The sequence below is a fragment of the Chlamydomonas reinhardtii genome, chromosome 12 (genome assembly GCF_000002595.2).
Source record: "Chlamydomonas reinhardtii strain CC-503 cw92 mt+ chromosome 12, whole genome shotgun sequence".
In the NCBI taxonomy this organism is placed as follows: Eukaryota; Viridiplantae; Chlorophyta; class Chlorophyceae; order Chlamydomonadales; family Chlamydomonadaceae; genus Chlamydomonas; species Chlamydomonas reinhardtii.
Genome location: NC_057015.1, coordinates 2,090,746 through 2,109,069, shown reverse-complemented (window position 1 = coordinate 2,109,069; position 18,324 = coordinate 2,090,746). Strand labels below are relative to the sequence as shown.

The window sequence follows — 18,324 nt, the reverse complement described above, 5'->3', positions numbered from 1 at the left end:
GAAGTGGGAGTGTGCGGACCTGTCGCTTTCCGTCACTCAGAACCTCGCCACATTGCCGGCATACGCGCTTGCAATTTACATTGCACTCAACGGTATCGCCCCCAGGGCACATACGTAGCCCCAACTCCGTGCGTCATCGTTCAAGTACTGGAATACGCCGCCTTTTCGGCGGCTGTGAATGCGTCAAGGCTGTCTCACCATGTCACACTACCAGTCTCACACGCGCAGTATCGCACTTATACGCCTTAAACACTCTCGCGCCACGCGTCACCTGTAAACACTGGTTTACATGAATATTACCGCCCCCGTATGTGTATTCGCGTTTATATGTACTTGGGTTGCAGGGAGGGGCCACCGGCCTTGGAAGGCACAAGGCTATACCCCGCACCACCACTGGTAGTGTACGTCTGCCGCGCGGCGGCGCGAGGCGGCAGTACATCACATTACGGTCGCGTAATGCCCGACGCATCAGCATTTGATAACCGAATCCTATATGACCCGCGTTTAACAACCCATGCGGCGATGCTTTCATAAGGCCCCAATCCCAGCAGCGTTGGCTGCTTATCAAATCCTAAGCACAACGCGGCCACGCCCGCTTAATAAAGCATATGCTTACACCAGCATTGGCACGACCTTGGCTGGCCCGCGCGGTTGCTGCGGGTGCACGTGGACCTGCATCTCCTGGTCGCTCGCGCCGCTGAGCCGCTTTGGCTGCGTCACCTTGGCGCGTGTGTTGGCGCCCGCACCAACCCACAAGCCAGTTGTGAACCGGATAATCCAGTGCTTCTGCTGCGGCTGGTCGGGCAGCGTCTTCGCAGGCTCCGGCTTGAAGCCGCTCTTAGCGGCTTCCGCCTCGGCGGCCGCCACCGCCTCGCGCTGCTTCTTCCGGCGCCACAGCCAGTATCCCACGCCGCCGGCTATGAGGAAGGCGCAGGTGAAGGACACAACCAGGCCCACAATCACCGGCGTGTAGTCCACAGGCTCCTGCGTATGCATGGACAAGGGTTAGGTACGCCCAAAGGTTTGGTACCCGTCTTCCTGTCTTTGCACAGTGCAGCAAATCCATTACGGTAATACGGTATTTCCACTACTCCCCCAATACCGTACATGTTTGCACTTGTGTGCACCCACCTCCTGTGGCTCCATAGTTGGGCCCATTACTCGCGAGTCGCCCACGTAGTCCTCCCAGCCAGGCAGGTTGACCTTAAACCGCTGCACGTTCTTGTTGATGTAGTCCTGCAAACACCAGGCATGACAGGGATCGTGCAGGCAGGTTGAGCTACGTGGCAAGGGACTCCCCGACACGTGGCAAAGCGGCGGTAGCGGTGTATGCATGCGCGCTCACAGCTTCAGGCACGTGCACGGCTTACCTGGGAGGGGAACTCTGGCGTGTCGCACCCCACGTTGATGGAGTCGCGTGACTGGTACACGCGGATGTAGTCCACCTGCAGGCAGCGCGGCCAAAACGTGGACACGGATGTTGGGGGCAGCGCGAGTGTGCAGCGGAAATGCAAGGTCACCAGACGCCAATGCAACGTGCCAACGTCCCCGCCGTGCCCCTGCGTTACGGGACAGGTCCCTCAGCCTCCTCATTCACTGCGACGCCCCAATCCCTTCGGGTGACTCGTTCCCTACCTCCATGGATGAGGGCAGCGGTATGTCGGGGCTGATGGCAGCAAAGCTGTTGGACATGGCCAAGTTGATGCTGCGGTTGTACATCACAGAGACGCAATCATTGTTAGAAACCAATAGGCACGCACGTGTGCCGGATACCTCACCTCACACAGCATGCGCAGCCTCCACTCTATTAACCACCAGCAGAGCAACAACGCAACAACAGCTGCCGTGTGTTGCCACCAGGGCCCAGCGCTCACTTGATGTATTGCGGATCCACGGGGATGAGGCGCTCGCCCACGGACTGGTTGGCCAGGTTGGAGGCCGCCCGCAGCGCCTTCTGGTTGATCTCGTAGATAAGCTTGCCATTGATGTACCAGCGAATGTACTCCTTGGGCTTCCAATCGAAACCGTACACGTCTGCAGAGATGGAGGAATGGGAGGGTCTCAGCATGTGTGCGGGTGCAACATTTACAAAATGATAACGGTGTATTGCACAGCAGCGCGCAGTTGTGAAACGGAAGATTAGCCTACGAACGTATGGAATGTGAGCAGCAGGTCAGGAGTGACCCTACTCACAGAAATCGGTAAAGTGGGAGGCGTTGAGGGCGTGTGTGGCGGACATGGAGTCGGCCACGCGTGTGCCGGGGCGCGGCATGAACACCTCAGCGATGGTGCCGTTGGCCAGCGTCTTGTTGGTCATGTAGCTGTTGACACCAACCCAGCCGTTCGGAGAGCTGCGGATGGGGATACGCAACGTTGGACCGTAAGCTGTTTGTTTCGGACCAGGAGAACCTGACCCTAAGCAGGCAGGCAGATACTGCCAGCAGCCAACTCCCAGCAGCCGCACCGCCGCACCTGTACAGCGTGGGGTCTGAGTATGTCGGGAAGTACACGCCCCCCTCCACGTCCAGCCAGTGCAGCCCCACCGGCAGCACCGGCGCAATAGCCAGGCTGGTGGACAGCTGCGGATTCTTGGACTGCCACACGCCCACCTCCAGCAGGTCAATCTCGGGCGCGCCGCGGCCTGAGGTTGGCAGGGAAAGGTAGAGGGCGGGTTATTTACGTGAGTCGGTTGCCCAGTGTAGAGCCTGTCCTATTAGGCGGTCATCGTGTGTGTCGATCACCTGCTGCACCCGAGCTCTCACCTTTGGTGCTGTTGCAGGCGTTGATGCGTTGACCCACATGGTCGGACCAGGGCTGCTGTGCCACCGCGTTGCGGTCGCACGTGTCGTAGCTGAACGGCCACATGCCTGCAGGAGAGGCAGGAGTTGGTGAGTTAGCGGCCGCTCAGTCGGTCAGTTCCGAATCAAGCACGTCGTAAAAGCACTGCGCCATGCTACCGCTTCCCGCAGCAAACACGCCAATAAGCCCAGGAGTCGGTGAAATGCCAGAGGCAGCCCGGGCTCACCATCGGTGCTGCGTAAGTAGCCAGCGCGGCCCAAGTTGCCCAACGTGAAGACTGCGAGGCAAGGTTCAACGTGGGAGGGCAGAGCCCTGATCAGCATCGACCCAAATCCTGGAACTGGGGTAATGCAGCAACAATGCCAGATGCCACCGCTGCCCGCCGGCACAATAACCAGCTGCTGCCCTTCTCGCAGGCCTTCCAAATTGCAGTAGCTCGGCCTGCCTAGTCAGGACCCATGCTCGCGCCCGCTCCCGCCCTACTTGCGGGCCAGAAGCCGCCGTGCACGTCGTCTCCCGGCAGCTTGAGTCGGGCCTCCATGTAACCGCCTGGTTTGGACACATGACACACACATTGCATCTCAGCGCGTGACATCAATACGACACCAGTATTCATCGACGCGCCCACTCACGTGCCAGGTGCTACCCCTTCCCCCACGCCCTTCCCCCGTACCCCTCCCCTCCGGCTTCCATCACCCATTGGGGCTCTCGTGGGGGGACCCCCGAACCCACCACCCGGCTCACCAGTAAAGCAGAACTTGTTCCAGCCCTGAAGCATGCCGCTGGTGTATTCCGCTTCAGCCAGCTGGTCGCCCCAGGGCGCCGAGTAGGGACCCTGACTGGTGGTGCGGGACGCGGTCAGGACCGCGCGGCCGTTTTTTATGGTGACCGCCTCCTTTCGGAACATGGCTTTGTCGTCGTTCACGTACATCAGGTCTGCAGAGGCCGTCACAAGGTTGGACTTTAAACCAACGCGAAAGTTGAGACGATACAAGTTGCGCAGCTGCAGCTGCGTGGATGCGCTAAAGGTGGACCCGTGGCGTGGCGCTTCCACCCCGGGTCAGGAGCAGACCGTGGGGCTTCTTCCGTACGGTAGCTTCCCTGCAGGCCGCGCTGCTCACCCAGTGCTTGCCACTTTGCGTCTTTCCCAGGTCCAAAGTCACGCCACTTGCTGTTGAATTCATCTGAGAACACCAGAATCTGCAAAGGAAGGTCACAAGGGCCGCAAGAATGGAGGTAAGGATCTTGCGTGGTGCGCCGCGTGTTTGCACGTCACCCAAGCACTCAGTGGACCACATGGCAGTATTCATTATACGGCACACACAAGCATTGCCCGCCATGCCGTGTCACGTAGCTGCTCTCCCCGACGAGGGCGTCTCCGAGGCACCCCGTAGCGGCACGATAGTGGCAGCCCCTTCGTCGATTAGCCGCAACCTAGCCCTCCGCGTCGGGCAAACCGAGTCCCCCAAGTCGCGCGCCCCGTACCACATTAACCCCGTCACAGCCCTAAGCAACGTTACAAGCTACAAATGCACGAGCCCAGCGCAACAACTTGGCGCGCCGACGCATGCGCATTCCCAGGGCTCGCACCATGTCGTCAGTGCGGGGCAAGGTCGCCTGGACACCAAACGGCTTTGGGAATCCCTTTGAGCCCAAGCAATCCAGGTAGCCGAGCCGACAAATGCTCCTGGTGCAGTCGGCGCCAGTGGAGTCTGCATCGACCCAAAGGCTGTTGTTTCCTGGCACAGTTGCATTGAGTATGGCTCTACAGCTTTCTGTCAGAGCTGCAGGTAGCGCCGATAGGGCCAACAGCAAGAGAGCGCTTGAGAGTGACATCTCAATGTTGTCTTGTTAGAAGCTTTGTTTTAGCTAGTCCAGAGCGCGCGGTCTTAGCAGTGTTGAGCAACTTTGTTCGCAGGATGATTTACACGGGTATGAACACGCATCGAAGCTCACACCGCGAAAATTACGGCATCGGAACACACAAACACGGCCCCACCGGGGTTGCCACAAGTTTCCTTCCCTTGCGTGTGCTTACCCGCAATTGTATCCATGAGTAATTCGTGCGAGACGTGAGGTTTTATTGTATTGCAAAGCCTCCTGTTGTGCCACACATCAACCTCGGCGTCCCGACAAGAATCATTGCAGCACCGCATTCTGTGCGGTGCAGTAGCGTACTGTAGCTCCCTCCCTCCCCATACACTTACCATCCCCCTGCCATTTGAAAGCTTGATGCGCGCCTCTGTGTTTATGGTCCCGCAGCGCACACACCATAACCACCTTGGCGCGGCAGTTGTTCGCCCAGCATCTACATCACATACCGCGCAGCGCTCTCGCGCCGATCCCACGATCGCTTTCAGCCCATCCTACCCAGGGCCCATCATCATCCGCCCCTCCCATCACTTGTCTCCCAGCAGCCGCGACAGCACCTTGTCCAGATCTGGATCACTGTTCACCAGCGCGATTAACTCGTCATCCGTCAGCCGCGTCAGCCGCATGCGCTCTTCAGCTGTCAGCTCGCGCGCAACCGCAGTGGCTGCTGACACTGCCGCCGCCGCCGCAGCAGCAGCCGTCCCAGCAGCAGCAGGTGCGGTCGCTGCTGTCGTCCCCACGCCGTTGCCATTCGCTGTTGAGGCGGGCGCCGCGGCGGCGGGCGCAGCGGCGTCCACAGGCGCGGGCGCCGCAGGAGCAAGCACCTCGGCGACCACCACCGGGATAGGCGCCTCAGCAGCTGCCGCGGGTGCCAGTGCTGTGGGCGCGGCTGACACCTGCGCAACCTCTGCGGCATCGACCGGCACCGGCGCAGCGTCAGCCTCTGCGGGCGCCGCCGGCACCGAAGCGGCGGTAGCATCCGCCGCTGGGGCGGCAGGCACGGCTGCGACCACTGCGGCTGCGGCCTGTGCCTCCTCGTTGCGGCCCAGCCCCAGCACCAGCGCCACGCGTGTGCCCAGCGCGCGCAGCAGCAGCCCCAGCATGCGGCCCACACTGCTGTCCAGCTCAGCCACCACATCTGACTGCATGGGGCGCCGCGTGCGCAGGAAGGCCGCAATGCCCACCAGTGCCAGCGCCGCGGAGCCAACGCCAGCCGCCAGAGCGCTGGGCGACATGCCGATTGGCAGGAACTGCGCGGAGGAAGGTACCGGTCATGCTCAAACTCCAGACAGTCCAAGAGGTGCTCAGAGGTGTGTCTGCCATGCCGGGCACCGCCCCACTCGCTCGTGTGCCCCGGCCCCACCACCCAAGATGGTCTACCGTCTACCACTTCCTTGATTAATACCACCCACCGTGCTCGCGCCTGGCAATGCCGCCACAGTCGAGCGTGTGCCCGCCGGCCGCAGCGTCCACATCTGGTCCTCCCGCGCCCGGCTGCAGCAGGTCATATTGAGAAAGCGCAGGAGCGACTCCGCGTCGCGCTGGCGGCCCTTGTACTTGTAGAAGGTGCGGGAGTGCTCCGGGAAGGAGATTATGGAGGGGTAGTACGCAACGCCCAGCACCTGGGCATGTGAGTGGGGGGTGAGGAGAAGAGGTGTGGTTTACGGGGCGCTGGCAGCTTGTGTTCAGCTTTGAATCCAAGCACGGTAACTCCTGTCTTTGCAACCCTCAGCCGCATCAGACTCCCACATGCCCCTGCTCACCTCGCGTGAGAAGATGCGGCCCTCGGGTGAGTCACCGTTCACCGCCACCACACGCACGTTCTGCTCGTGCGACAGCCCCTCCGCCAGCCGCTCCAGCTGAGACAGGCACAGAATGATGGGACAATAACAAGAATGATTGGCCAAGTAGTGCACACATGCTGAATAAGACCTAGACCTGAGCGCCGTCAGAGGACGTCCGGTAGGTCCTGTCCGCCAACACAACGTCCCAACGCGACGCACTCCGCACGCCATCCCTTACAGGCACCAAGCTACCACGCCCACATGACCACCCGCCCTGCCCTCCCCTGTCCCTCCCTCCTCTCCCCCCGCTCCCACTTGCCGCTCCCCACCTCGTCCTCCATCTCCCTGCAGTGCGGGCACCAGGGCGCGTACAGCACCAGCAGTGTGTTCTGGCTGTTGGCGCGATCGCACTGGGACAGGTACAGCTGCCGCGCGTCCGAGATGGTGGCCAGACGCACATACTCCGAGCCCACTGCACGGAAGAGCGCAGCGGGATGCAAATGGGCGGGGGCAGAGGCGGGTGAGAGGCCGCAGGCGCGTATGGCCGTATGGAGGGCAAGCGGAAGATTGGACGTCCTACTGGTTACATGCGGCTTGCCTGTCAGCACGAGCAGCAAGTGCGCACCGTTGCGGGCGATACGGCATACCGGTGGTAGCGGCACCGGCGCAGCGGTGATGCCAGAAACTCACCCCACATGCCGCGCGCGGGGACGGAGCCCAACACCGGGGTTGTCGTGGCCGGCGCCTCCATCACCGCCAGCTGCGATATCCCGGACGCCGGTACCAGCAGCTGCTGCCCTTCCTTGAGCAAGGGTTCCTTGCCGCTCAGCTTGTTGAGCTCCTTGATGGTGCGCATGGACACGCCGTGCTGCACAGCTACGTCCCATAGTGTCTCGCCCTTCTGTACCGTGTAGTTCACGATGGCGGGCGTGGGGTCCGCCTTGGCTGTCGCGCGAGCAGCGGTCAGGCTGCGGCCTGCACTGCGCCCGCCGGACTGCCGTTCGGGGGCCGCCGCTGCGCCCACACACGCTGGCGCCGCACGCATGCCATTCGCACAGAGCTCATGGCGTGGCTGGTGTGCTCCAACGGCAGAGCTTACGCTGGCCCGGAGCCGCGACGGAAGCGGCGGGCTCAACGCACGCATGTGTCGCTGACCGACGACCTGGAAGGGTATGCCTCACGCAAGAGATAACACGAACGATGTTGTACAGGCTGTCAAAGCTGAAGCGGCTGGCGCGGCTATGCTGTGCGAAGGGGTCGTGGAATGCGCTGATTGTGAGCCTGTGAATGTCCCTTGTCTATATACCTCACGATACAGCAGCAGTTCAAAGAGAATGGAATCAATGATAGAGCTTGCATGCAGCGCTATACAGCGCTAGAAGACTTAACGAAGTGTTGCGAACGCGTTGACCCAGATATACAGGGTGTATAATACATGTACATATACTCAGCCAGCGTGTCTCAGGTGGGCTGATGACAAGTTTTACGGAATCGGGACCAGGTCGACGCATTGAACTGCATTCGGGTTTTGTCAAACGCCAAAAGCTGCACTATAGTCACGTGTACGCCAGGATTGCTCTGTGGTCCCCTGAACCCGAGATTTGTGCAGAAACGTACCGCGAGTTGAAATAGTTTTGCGTGTGGAGCGCTGCCGCCTGCTCTAGCCGCCCTTCCCATGGATATTTTAGCCGCGTATTCAAGCAGTGACGACGAGCAGGAGCAGGTTCAGGCCCCCACTAATAAAGCGGGGACCGCCGCTGGGGCTCAGCGGCGAGGCGGGCCTCCCGCCCGGCACGCCGCGGACTCGGACTCGGACACCGGAAGCAGCGATGAGAGGTGAGCTTGCTTCATCAGGAGTGCAGCTCTGACGTTGTGTGTCCTGCACGGGGCTTGGGCGACGGGGGCCTGCACGCTGCCTGCGCCGGCAACAGTACCGACTGCCCCACACGCACGCCAGCTTCAACCTGCTGCTGCACCCGCGATCCCTTGGCACGAAAACAGTGTGGACAGCGCCGCGCTACGCGCCGCGGAGGCCGCGGCTCGGCTGCGTGACTACGGGGAGGGCGGGGCCACTGCCACGTCGGGGCGGACCGGTGCTGCCCAGAAGCGCTCTCTACTCCCAAGCGCACTGGACGTGCTAGACGCCGTGGAGGGGCCACCCACGTTTCTGGATCCGGAAGCCATCCGGCCGCTGGCTGCCTCGGCAGCACACGGCCTTGGGGCGGACTCGGGGCCAGCGGTGCCGGTAGCAGCTGGCAAGGAGCGACAGGCGCCGGGGGCAGACTTCGACATCAGCAAGCTTGCGCCGCCCATGAAGGGGCAGGCCAAGTAAGTGCGCGGGGCGGGGGGTCTTTGTTACCAGCACGCCCAGAAGAATATTGGAATCACAAGGGCATGTCCATTTGGACCCGGCGTGGAAGTGCGGTACTGTGTTGCCCGGGGTGTTGGAAGTCAAACGGCTTGCTTGTGTCTCTCTCTCTCACTGCTGGCCGCAGGCAAAGCGCGGACAAGCGGGAAGCACCCGCAGGGGCGGTGATCGAGGGGCGGGCGAAGCGGTACAAGCAGGAGGATGGGCCGGAGGCGACGCAGTCGTATACAGCATTGCAGGTGACGGCCGGTCCTGAGTCTACTGTTGGCTTTGCGTGGGGTCCTGCTTTGCTTCTTCGCGCGTCGCTTTGATGCGCATACATTGCGTTGGCACGAAGCCATGAGCCTAACCGTAGCTGACCGCCTGTGTGGAGCTGGGCTTGACCTGTACGACGCCTGCGGCCTGCCCACACGCAACCTTGTCTTTGCTTGCTGGCTCCCCGCGTGCAGATCGCCATGTTGGGCGGCAACGTGGCGGAGCGCAAGTCGGAGCCGACCAAGCCCATGGAGGTGGGGGCTGGGCCAGGCGAGAGGCATACCGTATCGCTAAGACATTGCAGAGCCTAGGCAGCCATATATGCAGTAGCCATGTATGCAATCATTGTAAAAGGGCACGATACCCTGTTGCCCACGGCTACCGTACGTACTAGCCCGTCCCAAGGCGTTGCCCCGCCCTTGCTTACTCCCCTTCCACTACGCTTGTAACTTGCTCCCCTCATGCAGCGCCCGCCGCCACAGTCCTACACCGCCTTGTCATGGCCCTTCTTTGTTGACAATACGCTTAAATCACATGCACGTCTGCGGATGTCATTCCCGCGCAGGTGTCGGAGTTCCTGAACAAGGGTGTGGGCGCGGTGCAGCTGCCGCGCAAGAACGCGGACCGCAAGGACAAGGAGAAGGACAAGCGCATGCGCGGCCAGTCCACACACAGCCACTGGAAGAGCGAGGCGGAGATGGTCCTGCGGCAGCAGTTCGACTCATAGACATGCAGCGCCAGGGCGTCTATGTGCATGATGCGTGGTGGTGGGTGGCAAGCGCAGCGGGCGGGTGGATGGCTGGATGCGGGTGCGAACGGGGTGCGAAGGTCGGTTGCATGCACCGTCAGCGATCAAGGCTGGGAACCTGGCGTGGCCTGCTGAATGATTCGTCGCTTTTGCTGGTGGGCCGGACTGAATCGCGGGTAGCATTGCGTGGCTTACGACGCCACCATACAAAGCTTGTGTAAGCGAAGTTGCCCGGGCCAGCATGATCAGCAGCTGCCAGGCCGTTTCTGGGGGAATGGCATACCTCATACACTGCTTTACTCGCCTGCTTCTCCGGACAGCTTCATTCTTTGCAACCGCTCGCAGGCTATGAGACTTTGACCTCGTCTAGCGTTGGAGCGGAGTTGTTGCAGTCACGTAACAGCATGTCTCAATCCCAGTCCATGGGGCCAGACGCTTCCTCGCCAACACGCCGTACACGTGCATACGCCGAATGCACACCCACCCACTAGGCAGCGCGACACAGCGGAGCGTGCTGACAACGCTTCCTCGCGTGACGGCCTACCTACCCGGGCGCCCTCCACAGCCACAGCCTCAACCTATTCATGTCTGAATCCTTCCACCAGCTGACACCACCACCTGCAACGGCAAGAACTATCCCACCGCTCGCTCGCGCAAACGCGCGCCACACATGACTCGCGTCGCTTACGCCCGCAGCGCGCGCGTCTCCAGTGGCCAGTGCTGCAGACAAAACAACTGCAGCCCCCATAACCACCAAATCTGCACACAGCAGCGCGCACTGCCAGCCGAATATATTTGATGGCGGGGCATACACGCCCGCCACTGTCCTCCGGCAGCTGTTACGCCGCCCGTTCACCCCTTCCACCACAGCAAGAACTCGCCGAAGGTAATTTTCCCCGTTTGGCTCGTGTCCAGCTGCGCTATCGCCTGGGACAGCTGGCTGGGGTTCAGCGGCACGCCCAGGTCCCGCAACAAGCCTGCATGGCAAGCAGCACGGCAAGACTTCAAGCATTGGGGAGCTATAGAGCCTGGATGAATGCCAAGCATGTCTGCTCCTGGTAAAGCCAGCCATGGAAGCCGTGTCACCAGCGCCTCCCAGTGACAACCCTTGCGCTGCTGGCCTCCCTCAAAGCATCCCCGCCAGGCCACCGGTACCCGTCTCACCGCTCCATCCCCTCCTTGTATCACACACCCTTGCATTGCCCCGCCCGGTCCTGGCCAAGCACCCACCGTCTAGTTGGAGCGCCGGGATCTCGCCCACGCCGTCTGTGTCGTACATGGCAAACGCGCGCGCCACGTCCTCCTCCGTCGGCTCGCCCTCCTCCACCTCGTCCGCGGCCTCCTGCGGCGGCGTGGCCGGCGGCGGCGCGTACGTCTGCGACTGCGGGGTGCCACCGCCGCCGTGTGGCTGCTGCTGCGACAGGTTGGAGGGCTGCCGCTCCGGCGAGGGCTGCGCCGCCGTGACCTTGGGGCTGTTGGCTCTGGAGCCCTGCTGCAGCCCCTTGGTTGTGCTGCAGTGCACACGTACCAGGCGCAGACACAACTTCAAACAATCCGGTGCACGATCCGGCGCACCCAGGATGAGCGCGTACTCCTAGTGTGATGCACCCCTTCCGCACAGTCTGCACCCGAAGGTCGCTTGTCAAACCCAGCCACCCGCCATCTGCCACCCGCGACCCACCGCCCAGTGCTCTCCACCCACCCACCTGACGCTCCCCAGCGACAGCACCGCCTCCAGCTGCTGGTACGCCTTGCGCTGCTCCGCCTGCTTGTTTTTGAGTCGCTCGATCAGCTCCAGCTCCATTTGGGCCTGTGTTCCAGAATTGGCGGGGTAGGGTCAGGCAGGCAGGCAGGCAAGCGCGCGCGGGTTGCGGACGCCCGGGACGCGATCAAAGTGTAAAACAGCCAGAGTAATCGCTGGCGTCAGGTTGTAGGCAGCTGGGCAGTGGCATCAACGTGGCATACGCTAAGGAAGCAGCGCGCCCAATGCATGCAGAGCCCCGCTGCTGCCCTAGAAGCCCACACCCCGACTCACCAGGCGCTCGATTTCTTGCTCCTTCGCCATCTTGGCCTCGATCTCCTCGCGCAGACGCCGCTCGTACTCCTCCTGGGCCTGCAAGGATGTGGCAGAAATTCAAGGCGGGTGTGCAAGTGGATGGGCACCACCCACGACACACCGTGTCATACACAACGTCACCTCCACCCCAACCCACCGCCGTGAGCTTTTGCAGCTTGAGCGTCTCGATCTTCCGCCGCGCGTCCTCCTGTTGCTTGCGAATAGTGTCCTTCTGCTCCAGGGCCTCCTTGCGCGCCAGCAGGCGCGACTCCGCAAGCAGGCGCTCGATTTCTGCCCGCTCCTCCTTGGTCTTCTGCACCACCTCGAGCTTGTCCTGGTAGACTTTGTTTTCCTGCTCAATCCTATGCCGTAGCGCTTCCTCTTTCTGCTTGAGGTTGTCCAGTTTCTGCTCCTCAACCTTCTCTGCCTCCTCACGCATCCGCTGCTCCTTCTCAATGAGCTTTTGTTCATTGCGCTCTCGAAGCTTAATAATCTCCTTTGCTTTCTTCTTTGTCTCTACAATCCGCTTCTGGGCGCGGTCCTCCTCCTTTTGCAGCTGCCTGACGCGGTTGTACAGGCGCAGGGCATCATCCTCCGCTGCTTTACGAGCGCGCTTCTCTGCTAAAATGCTGCGCGCCATAGCGGCAACAGCGTCGTCGGTGCCTGCCATCCTAGAAACTTGTACAGGCCTCCTAAGCCCCCTCAGGGCAGGACACGGAGGGCCACAACGAGCCTAAATAATAGTAAAAAGTCAAAGCAGGCTGGCGATGGGTGCTACTCGAAGGCCGCGGTCGTCACCTAAGTTGTCTCGGTATCAACTAATTCAATCATAGCAGTTCTATTCTTGCCACACCTTGTATGCTAGCTGTCAAGGAAGAACTCGGCTGATGAGAAGAATGAAGTTCTCATTGCGGCCCTGGTGGCCCATGCGCCTATTGACCAGCCACAATTCAACCAGCGGCGGCGTGTCAATTGCTTCACGTCCTACACGATCGCCATACGCTCATTCACAGAGCTGCAAGGGGGACATTGAATTGCGACGCCGGTGTGCCACAAACCACAGCACAACATAGCACATAAGGCCCCAATATGACGGTGGACGGTCCAGTAGCCCCTACCAGCCTTTTACGCACCAATTTCCTCGAACCAATGTCTCATTGCGCGTCTGAGGCTGCCTCGACCAGTTCTGACAGCGACGGCGCGCATTCCTCGCCACCAGCTTCGCCGCCGAGCAGGCACTCGCCACAAACACCAGAGAAGACGGAAGCAGCATTTATTAGAGTGCCTTGTGGTGGTGACGCGTCGCCTGGCGCGGAGCAGGCCTCGACACCAAACCTTGCAGCGTCGCCGGGCGAGGTCTTTCTAAATGCCGGCGGCCACCGGGCAACAAGTAGTGCGTCCCTAGGACATGCACATGCGGCAGCCACAGCGGCGCTTGGCTCGCTGACGCTTGGCGCGGTGCAGCGTGGGCAAGAGGCGGACCAGGAGCGCGAGCAGCCACTCGCAACCACAAGCGGGTCAACGGGTCTTGTCGAGGAGCCATGCATGCCTGATGGGACGTGCTGCCGGACGTCGGCCTGCGAGGCAGGGCCAGCGGAAGTCGCTGAGCCTTCGGCGGAGGTGGCCTCCAGGAGCACGCTGCTGGACGAGGACTTGCTACGAGAGAATCCTAACAGGTTCACCCTGTTCCCCATCAAGTGAGGAGGGGCCGGGCAAGTGATTTTAGAGAGTTCGCGCGGGAATGCGAGCAGGCGCTTCCCGCCATTCGGGCGCGGGCCTTGCCACGCGATGGGAACGACGTGCTCACGCTGGAACGCGTGGTAGCCATGCGTACGAGGGGGCTGGCAGGTGGCTGGCCGGCACAGACGTGCCTCTTGGTGTGCCGCCCCACGCCTCTTGGCCTCCCAGTGCCTCTGGCCCGCTTGCGGCTCGGCTCCTGACATGACCTGATGCGTCCTGACCTGGCAGGTACCCGGACCTGTGGGAGTTCTACAAGCAGGGCGTGGCCTCGTTTTGGACTGTGGAGGAGGTGGACTTCACAGGCGACCTCATCGACTGGCACCGCCTCAAGCGTGAGTGCAGGCAGGGCGCGGTGGCGGGAGGAAGCACAGGGTCGCGGAGGCGCTATGTGTGTATGTGCGTCAACCGCCCGCCACTCCTGTCCTGGTCCATGGGAGCTGCAACCTCCCTGATTGCGCCATGCTCCCCGTCACCCACGGCACCTTCCTCTCATCTCACCTTCCCCTTACCCCAACCTTCCCCTACCTCACCATCGCCGCCCTCCACCTTCCGCCCGCTCCACATCCGCAGCCGAGGAGCAGCGCTTCATCAAGTACGTGCTGGCATTCTTCGCCGCCAGCGACGGCATTGTGATGGAGAACCTGGCGGCGCGCTTCATGAGCGACATCCAGGTGCCGGAGGCGCGCGCCTTCTACGGCTTCCAGATCGCCATGGAGAACGTGCACAGCGAGATGTACTCGGTGCTGCTGGACCACTACGTGCGCGAGCCCGAGGTGAGCGGCGGGAGCGGCGGCGGTGGCAGCGGCATGAGCAGGCGTGGGAGTGGGTGTGCGGTATGTCCTGTAGGCGGAAGGGAGGGCTGGCTGCTTCAGTCCTGTGCAGTATGGGCTATTGACCTATTGCGCATGGATTCAGCGCCTTGCCCCCCCCCACCAACCCCTGACTCATGCCGGCCTGACACCACGACGGCGCAGCTGTGTGCAGTGCAACACGCACGGCACCCGCCACTCCATGCCTGAACACCCCTCACACCACACACACACACACCCCTCCCACCTCCCGCCCCTGCAGGAGCGCAACCAGCTGTTCGACGCCATCCACACCATCCCCACCGTGGCTAAGAAGGCGGAGTGGGCCATGCGCTGGATCAGCTCCTCCAACGTGTTCGCGGAGCGCCTGGTGGGCTTCGCCTGCGTGGAGGGCATCCACTTCTCCGGCTCCTTCTGCTCCATCTTCTGGTTGAAGAAGCGCTGCCTGATGCCGGGGCTGTCCTTCTCCAACGTGCTCATCAGCCGGGACGAGGGCCTGCACTGCGACTTCGCGTGCTGCCTGTACTCGCACCTCAAGAACCGTCTGTCGCGCGAGCGCGTGCTGCAGGTGTGTTGCTGCACACGCTGTTGGGTCTGAGTGGCTGTTGTTGAGATGGTTGCGTCATCACGGTTACAACACGCCTCTGGGACACGTCCTGGCCGCCCGCAACAAGCACCTGTCACCGTATACTCAGCTGGCATGCGCCTGACCAGTTTGTCCCTCTCCTGTGCGCTTACACACGCACACACACATACACACACACACGCTTCGTTTTGTTGTTTTTTTCTATAACACACACACACACGCACACACACACACGCACCTCCAGATCGTTGACGAGGCTGTGCAGCTGGAGGACGAGTTCTGCACCGAGGCGCTGTCGTGCGAGCTGCTGGGCATGAACGCGGACCTCATGCGCCAGTACATCAGGTGGGGCCGCTGGGGAGGGGAGTGAGGGTGTAGGTGTGTGTGTGTGGGGGGGGGTACTCCAACTCCAAAGAAACCAAGACCCAGAAACAGCCCACAGAGCGCGGAGGCGGTGGCCTTCATCTCTATTCTGGACGCCTTGTCGGTGTTAGCCGTAGACCGTAAACAAGCGCCTCGCTTAGTAACGCTCAGGCTCGCGGCGCGCTTGTAACCCAGCCCGCAAAATAATAGCGCGCAACACACATTGTGCACCTACCTGTATGGCGAACCAGCAGCACCGGCGCCGTGTAGAAAGTGCCAGGGTCGAGACGACATGCGCGGGGTTGCTATACTCTTAACGGGCGCGAGCCTGGGTGACAAGAGGGTGAAGGAAAAACGGGGAGTGCGTTAAGAGGGGTCGGGCATGGCGTTACTGCATCAGCAGCGCGGGCCTGCATGGGGCGAGTTAGGGGGACGCGCGGCTGACATCAGGCCGACTCGACCGGGGCTGCACTGGGGAAGGAGGGGGGTGACAGTGGGGGCGATAGTGGTTACAGCCACACGGATGGCACGACCGGGTCGGGGCAGGGGTGAGACACAAGACTGGGTGGGTGACTGCTTGGAGTGGCCGAGGGGCAGGCTCCGTGAGGGTTCAGATGGCTTGCGGCGCGTAGGGCCACCGGGGCTGGGGGCGTGGAATGACAGCGGTGGGTGGGTGGCACGGGGCACGCAGGCGTGTTCCTGTAGGCATGGGTGGAAGCTGCTGGCATCCAGCGGGCCGGAGGGGCAACTGGAGTGCCTGTCACGTAACGCAAGCAGCCAAGCGTCGCTGCCGGGTCCGGGTCTCAACTTCATCCTCGTGCCGTGCTGCCCGCACATGCAATCGGTTGCGCAGGTTCGTGGCGGACCGGCTGCTGGTGTCGCTGGGCTATGAGAAGCACTACAACACGCGCAACCCGTTCGACTGGATGGAGATGATCAGCCTGCAGGTGAGGGCGCAGGCTGGGGGTGGGGGCGGGGTGGGGGCAGGCTGAGGTGCGGGGCTGTGCAGCAGGGGCCGTGGGCGCATGGGTGAGGGGCGGTCAGACATGCAAGGAAGGCTTGCCGCTGCCCGCGGACCGGGGTGAAGGTAGGACGGCCCTCCCACGTGTACCGTTATATACAGCGCTGGCCCGATGCTAGCACCTCAATCAGAGGCTTGTGGTCGAAACGGAGGCAGTGTATATGCCCGCACTCACCCTGCCCTTCCCCCATGTGCGCGCACCTGCAGGGCAAGGCCAACTTCTTCGAGCGGCGCGTCGGCGAGTACCAGCGCGCGGGCGTCATGGGCGGCAACAACGGCAACTCGGCCCGCGACCCCAGCGAGTACGTGTTCACCACGGAGGCGGACTTCTAGGCGTGTGGGGCGGCAGCACGTAAGGAGCGGTGGCGGCAGTGCCGGTGGAGAGCTGGTGCTGTGCAGAACGCGGCATGGAAAGAGGAGAGCATGGAGCGCAGCTTGGCGAGCGGCATGCCTGGTAGCTTTACAGCTGCCTTAGCCGGGTGTAGCCGCGGAGGGCGCCACCGGGCGCGGCATGGAGGTGCCGCCGGCGGCAGGTCACCGGGATCCGGAGATGCCGCCGGCGCATATGGAGTGTGCGCGATCCTAGGTTATGGCGCCGCAGGAGCAGCAGGAAAGCTGGTGCTTGTCCCCGGGCTTGAAGGCACCTGTTCAGTGCGCGAGAGACCGCCGCGCCATCCACGGCTGGCTGCAAGCTCAGGACATAGCGCAGCCGCGGCAGGCGGAGCCGGTGGAGTCGACATTATATAAACATGACCAAAACATCTATCTCATTTACCTAGACCCCATTATGTCAGCGTGTGCTGTGTCTGTTGGTGGGTGCGTTACGTTGCTACGATTTGCGCAAGTGAACAACTGACAGCAGGGATGAAGAGAATAGCATCGTGTGCGCGCAGGAGGATCGCATGGCTATCCAGGATGAGAACGTCGGATTTCAATCAACATGTCGACAGGCATGTCATTGGCAGGTGATTGCAGGTCACAACACATACAATAGCATGTGTACGGAGGGCAAGCGGCGGCGACGGCCGGTTGTGCAGGCGTTTGCTACTTTCGTTGCTCATGTTGAGTGACGGGCTGGCAGCAGGGTACGTGCCTGACGTGCGTTCGGAGGTTGCAGAGTGTGGACTGACGGGTAAATGCGACCGTGGGGTGTCAAGCACTTGCCGAGTGTTTAGGTGCGGCCTGATCTGCCATCGGCAGCCAGCAATTAACCAGCATGGGTGGGCTTGCGGGAGGGCAATTGTGCGTGTGTGGAAGGCTGTAGCATTTCGTTGCGGCATGCGCTTCTATGTGTGAGTTATGTTCTTTCATTTTCCGGATAGTCGGGGGCGGGACAAACTTGCGAAACATCGGACTGGGTACGGCATGTTGCTCGGATGGCGCTGGCTGCGGCAGGCTGCGGTGCCGCGTGGCCGGGAACAGGAAGCCCAGCAACTCAGCAAGCCTACTTATGGAACTCAAAGTGTAAGAATGAAGCTTTAACACCCTCAGCTGTTACGCCACATTTACTCGCTGACCAATTAACGTTGCGCGGGAGAAGGCAGAAGCGGCCGCCTATGCGAGAGAATACGAGGAAACACAGCAGGCATCGCAGGAGCAGACAGGAGCTGATCAGCGCTTTGCCATGGCGCCATCCGGCCATCGCCGACCTTGCAGCCCACCCTGGGCCCAACCCTCCCCGCGGCAAGAGTGGCTGGGGGCCGGGCCAAGGGCTTTGGGGTTGGCGTCGTCGAGGCACGTGGGGGCGGGGTGTACACTGCGGCAGCTGTAACACAGAGCTTCGGAGCTTGGGCAGGCGAGCTCCGAAGCTCTGTGTTACAGCTCGGACCCTTCACGTGGACCATTGGCTGTTGAATGTTGGGGTCTGGGAATGCGCTGCACACTACGGGACTACGCCAACCTGCCCCTCAGCCTGTCCCATCG

General features: G+C 61.8%; 5 protein-coding genes across 5 annotated transcripts; 2 read left to right on the top strand and 3 right to left on the bottom strand.

Moving 5' to 3' along the window:
- Positions 1 to 2: 2 nt before the first annotated feature.
- On the bottom strand, positions 3 to 4,664 carry CHLRE_12g509200v5 (uncharacterized protein). Its single transcript, XM_001690985.2, has 13 exons — positions 4,390 to 4,664; positions 3,921 to 3,999; positions 3,544 to 3,735; positions 3,283 to 3,348; positions 3,026 to 3,076; positions 2,763 to 2,867; positions 2,473 to 2,641; positions 2,194 to 2,351; positions 1,875 to 2,034; positions 1,636 to 1,705; positions 1,371 to 1,445; positions 1,132 to 1,236; positions 3 to 984 (listed from the first exon to the last, which is right to left on the bottom strand). The coding sequence occupies exons 1-13, from the start codon at positions 4,390 to 4,392 to the stop codon at positions 613 to 615; spliced, it is 1,605 nt and encodes a 534-aa protein (XP_001691037.2). The 5' UTR covers positions 4,393 to 4,664; the 3' UTR covers positions 3 to 612.
- Positions 4,665 to 4,711: 47 nt separating this feature from the next.
- On the bottom strand, positions 4,712 to 7,882 carry CHLRE_12g509250v5 (uncharacterized protein). Its single transcript, XM_001690986.2, has 5 exons — positions 7,146 to 7,882; positions 6,785 to 6,927; positions 6,435 to 6,530; positions 6,084 to 6,293; positions 4,712 to 5,921 (listed from the first exon to the last, which is right to left on the bottom strand). The coding sequence occupies exons 1-5, from the start codon at positions 7,498 to 7,500 to the stop codon at positions 5,199 to 5,201; spliced, it is 1,527 nt and encodes a 508-aa protein (XP_001691038.2). The 5' UTR covers positions 7,501 to 7,882; the 3' UTR covers positions 4,712 to 5,198.
- Positions 7,883 to 8,014: 132 nt separating this feature from the next.
- Positions 8,015 to 10,110, top strand: CHLRE_12g509300v5 (uncharacterized protein). Its single transcript, XM_001690803.2, has 5 exons — positions 8,015 to 8,291; positions 8,457 to 8,783; positions 8,951 to 9,062; positions 9,273 to 9,332; positions 9,644 to 10,110. The coding sequence occupies exons 1-5, from the start codon at positions 8,131 to 8,133 to the stop codon at positions 9,803 to 9,805; spliced, it is 822 nt and encodes a 273-aa protein (XP_001690855.1). The 5' UTR covers positions 8,015 to 8,130; the 3' UTR covers positions 9,806 to 10,110.
- Positions 10,111 to 10,112: 2 nt separating this feature from the next.
- On the bottom strand, positions 10,113 to 12,774 carry CHLRE_12g509350v5 (uncharacterized protein). Its single transcript, XM_001690988.2, has 5 exons — positions 12,040 to 12,774; positions 11,862 to 11,939; positions 11,533 to 11,636; positions 11,057 to 11,337; positions 10,113 to 10,803 (listed from the first exon to the last, which is right to left on the bottom strand). Exons 1-5 carry the CDS (start codon positions 12,550 to 12,552, stop codon positions 10,679 to 10,681), a joined length of 1,101 nt encoding a protein of 366 aa, XP_001691040.2. The 5' UTR covers positions 12,553 to 12,774; the 3' UTR covers positions 10,113 to 10,678.
- A 120-nt stretch (positions 12,775 to 12,894) lies between these two features.
- CHLRE_12g509400v5 (uncharacterized protein) lies at positions 12,895 to 17,881 on the top strand. The gene is made up of 7 exons (XM_001690804.2): positions 12,895 to 13,579; positions 13,851 to 13,954; positions 14,193 to 14,395; positions 14,694 to 14,999; positions 15,262 to 15,362; positions 16,234 to 16,327; positions 16,609 to 17,881. Exons 1-7 carry the CDS (start codon positions 13,032 to 13,034, stop codon positions 16,732 to 16,734), a joined length of 1,482 nt encoding a protein of 493 aa, XP_001690856.1. The 5' UTR covers positions 12,895 to 13,031; the 3' UTR covers positions 16,735 to 17,881.
- Positions 17,882 to 18,324: the final 443 nt, after the last annotated feature.

Excerpts from the sequence above, each read along its gene's own strand:
- CHLRE_12g509200v5 (XM_001690985.2), bottom strand. Across the intron at positions 2,642-2,762 it reads CGCCTGCAACAGCACCAAAG|GCCGCGGCGCGCCCGAGATT; the intron begins GTGAGAGCTCGG and ends TGCCAACCTCAG. Across the intron at positions 2,352-2,472 it reads TCAGACCCCACGCTGTACAG|CTCTCCGAACGGCTGGGTTG; the intron begins GTGCGGCGGTGC and ends CCCCATCCGCAG.
- CHLRE_12g509250v5 (XM_001690986.2), bottom strand. The coding sequence starts at position 7,500 with ATGCGTGCGGCGCCAGCGTGTGTGGGCGCAGCGGCGGCCCCCGAACGG. Across the intron at positions 6,294-6,434 it reads GCCGCATCTTCTCACGCGAG|GTGCTGGGCGTTGCGTACTA; the intron begins GTGAGCAGGGGC and ends TCACATGCCCAG. Across the intron at positions 5,922-6,083 it reads CATTGCCAGGCGCGAGCACG|TTCCTGCCAATCGGCATGTC; the intron begins GTGGGTGGTATT and ends TCCTCCGCGCAG.
- CHLRE_12g509300v5 (XM_001690803.2), top strand. The coding sequence starts at position 8,131 with ATGGATATTTTAGCCGCGTATTCAAGCAGTGACGACGAGCAGGAGCAG. Across the intron at positions 8,292-8,456 it reads ACCGGAAGCAGCGATGAGAG|TGTGGACAGCGCCGCGCTAC; the intron begins GTGAGCTTGCTT and ends GCACGAAAACAG. Across the intron at positions 9,333-9,643 it reads AGCCGACCAAGCCCATGGAG|GTGTCGGAGTTCCTGAACAA; the intron begins GTGGGGGCTGGG and ends ATTCCCGCGCAG.
- CHLRE_12g509350v5 (XM_001690988.2), bottom strand. The coding sequence starts at position 12,552 with ATGGCAGGCACCGACGACGCTGTTGCCGCTATGGCGCGCAGCATTTTA. Across the intron at positions 11,637-11,861 it reads AGCAAGAAATCGAGCGCCTG|GCCCAAATGGAGCTGGAGCT; the intron begins GTGAGTCGGGGT and ends TCTGGAACACAG. Across the intron at positions 10,804-11,056 it reads CCCGGCGCTCCAACTAGACG|GCTTGTTGCGGGACCTGGGC; the intron begins GTGGGTGCTTGG and ends CTTGCCATGCAG.
- CHLRE_12g509400v5 (XM_001690804.2), top strand. The coding sequence starts at position 13,032 with ATGTCTCATTGCGCGTCTGAGGCTGCCTCGACCAGTTCTGACAGCGAC. Across the intron at positions 13,580-13,850 it reads TTCACCCTGTTCCCCATCAA|GTACCCGGACCTGTGGGAGT; the intron begins GTGAGGAGGGGC and ends CTGACCTGGCAG. Across the intron at positions 13,955-14,192 it reads CGACTGGCACCGCCTCAAGC|CCGAGGAGCAGCGCTTCATC; the intron begins GTGAGTGCAGGC and ends CCACATCCGCAG.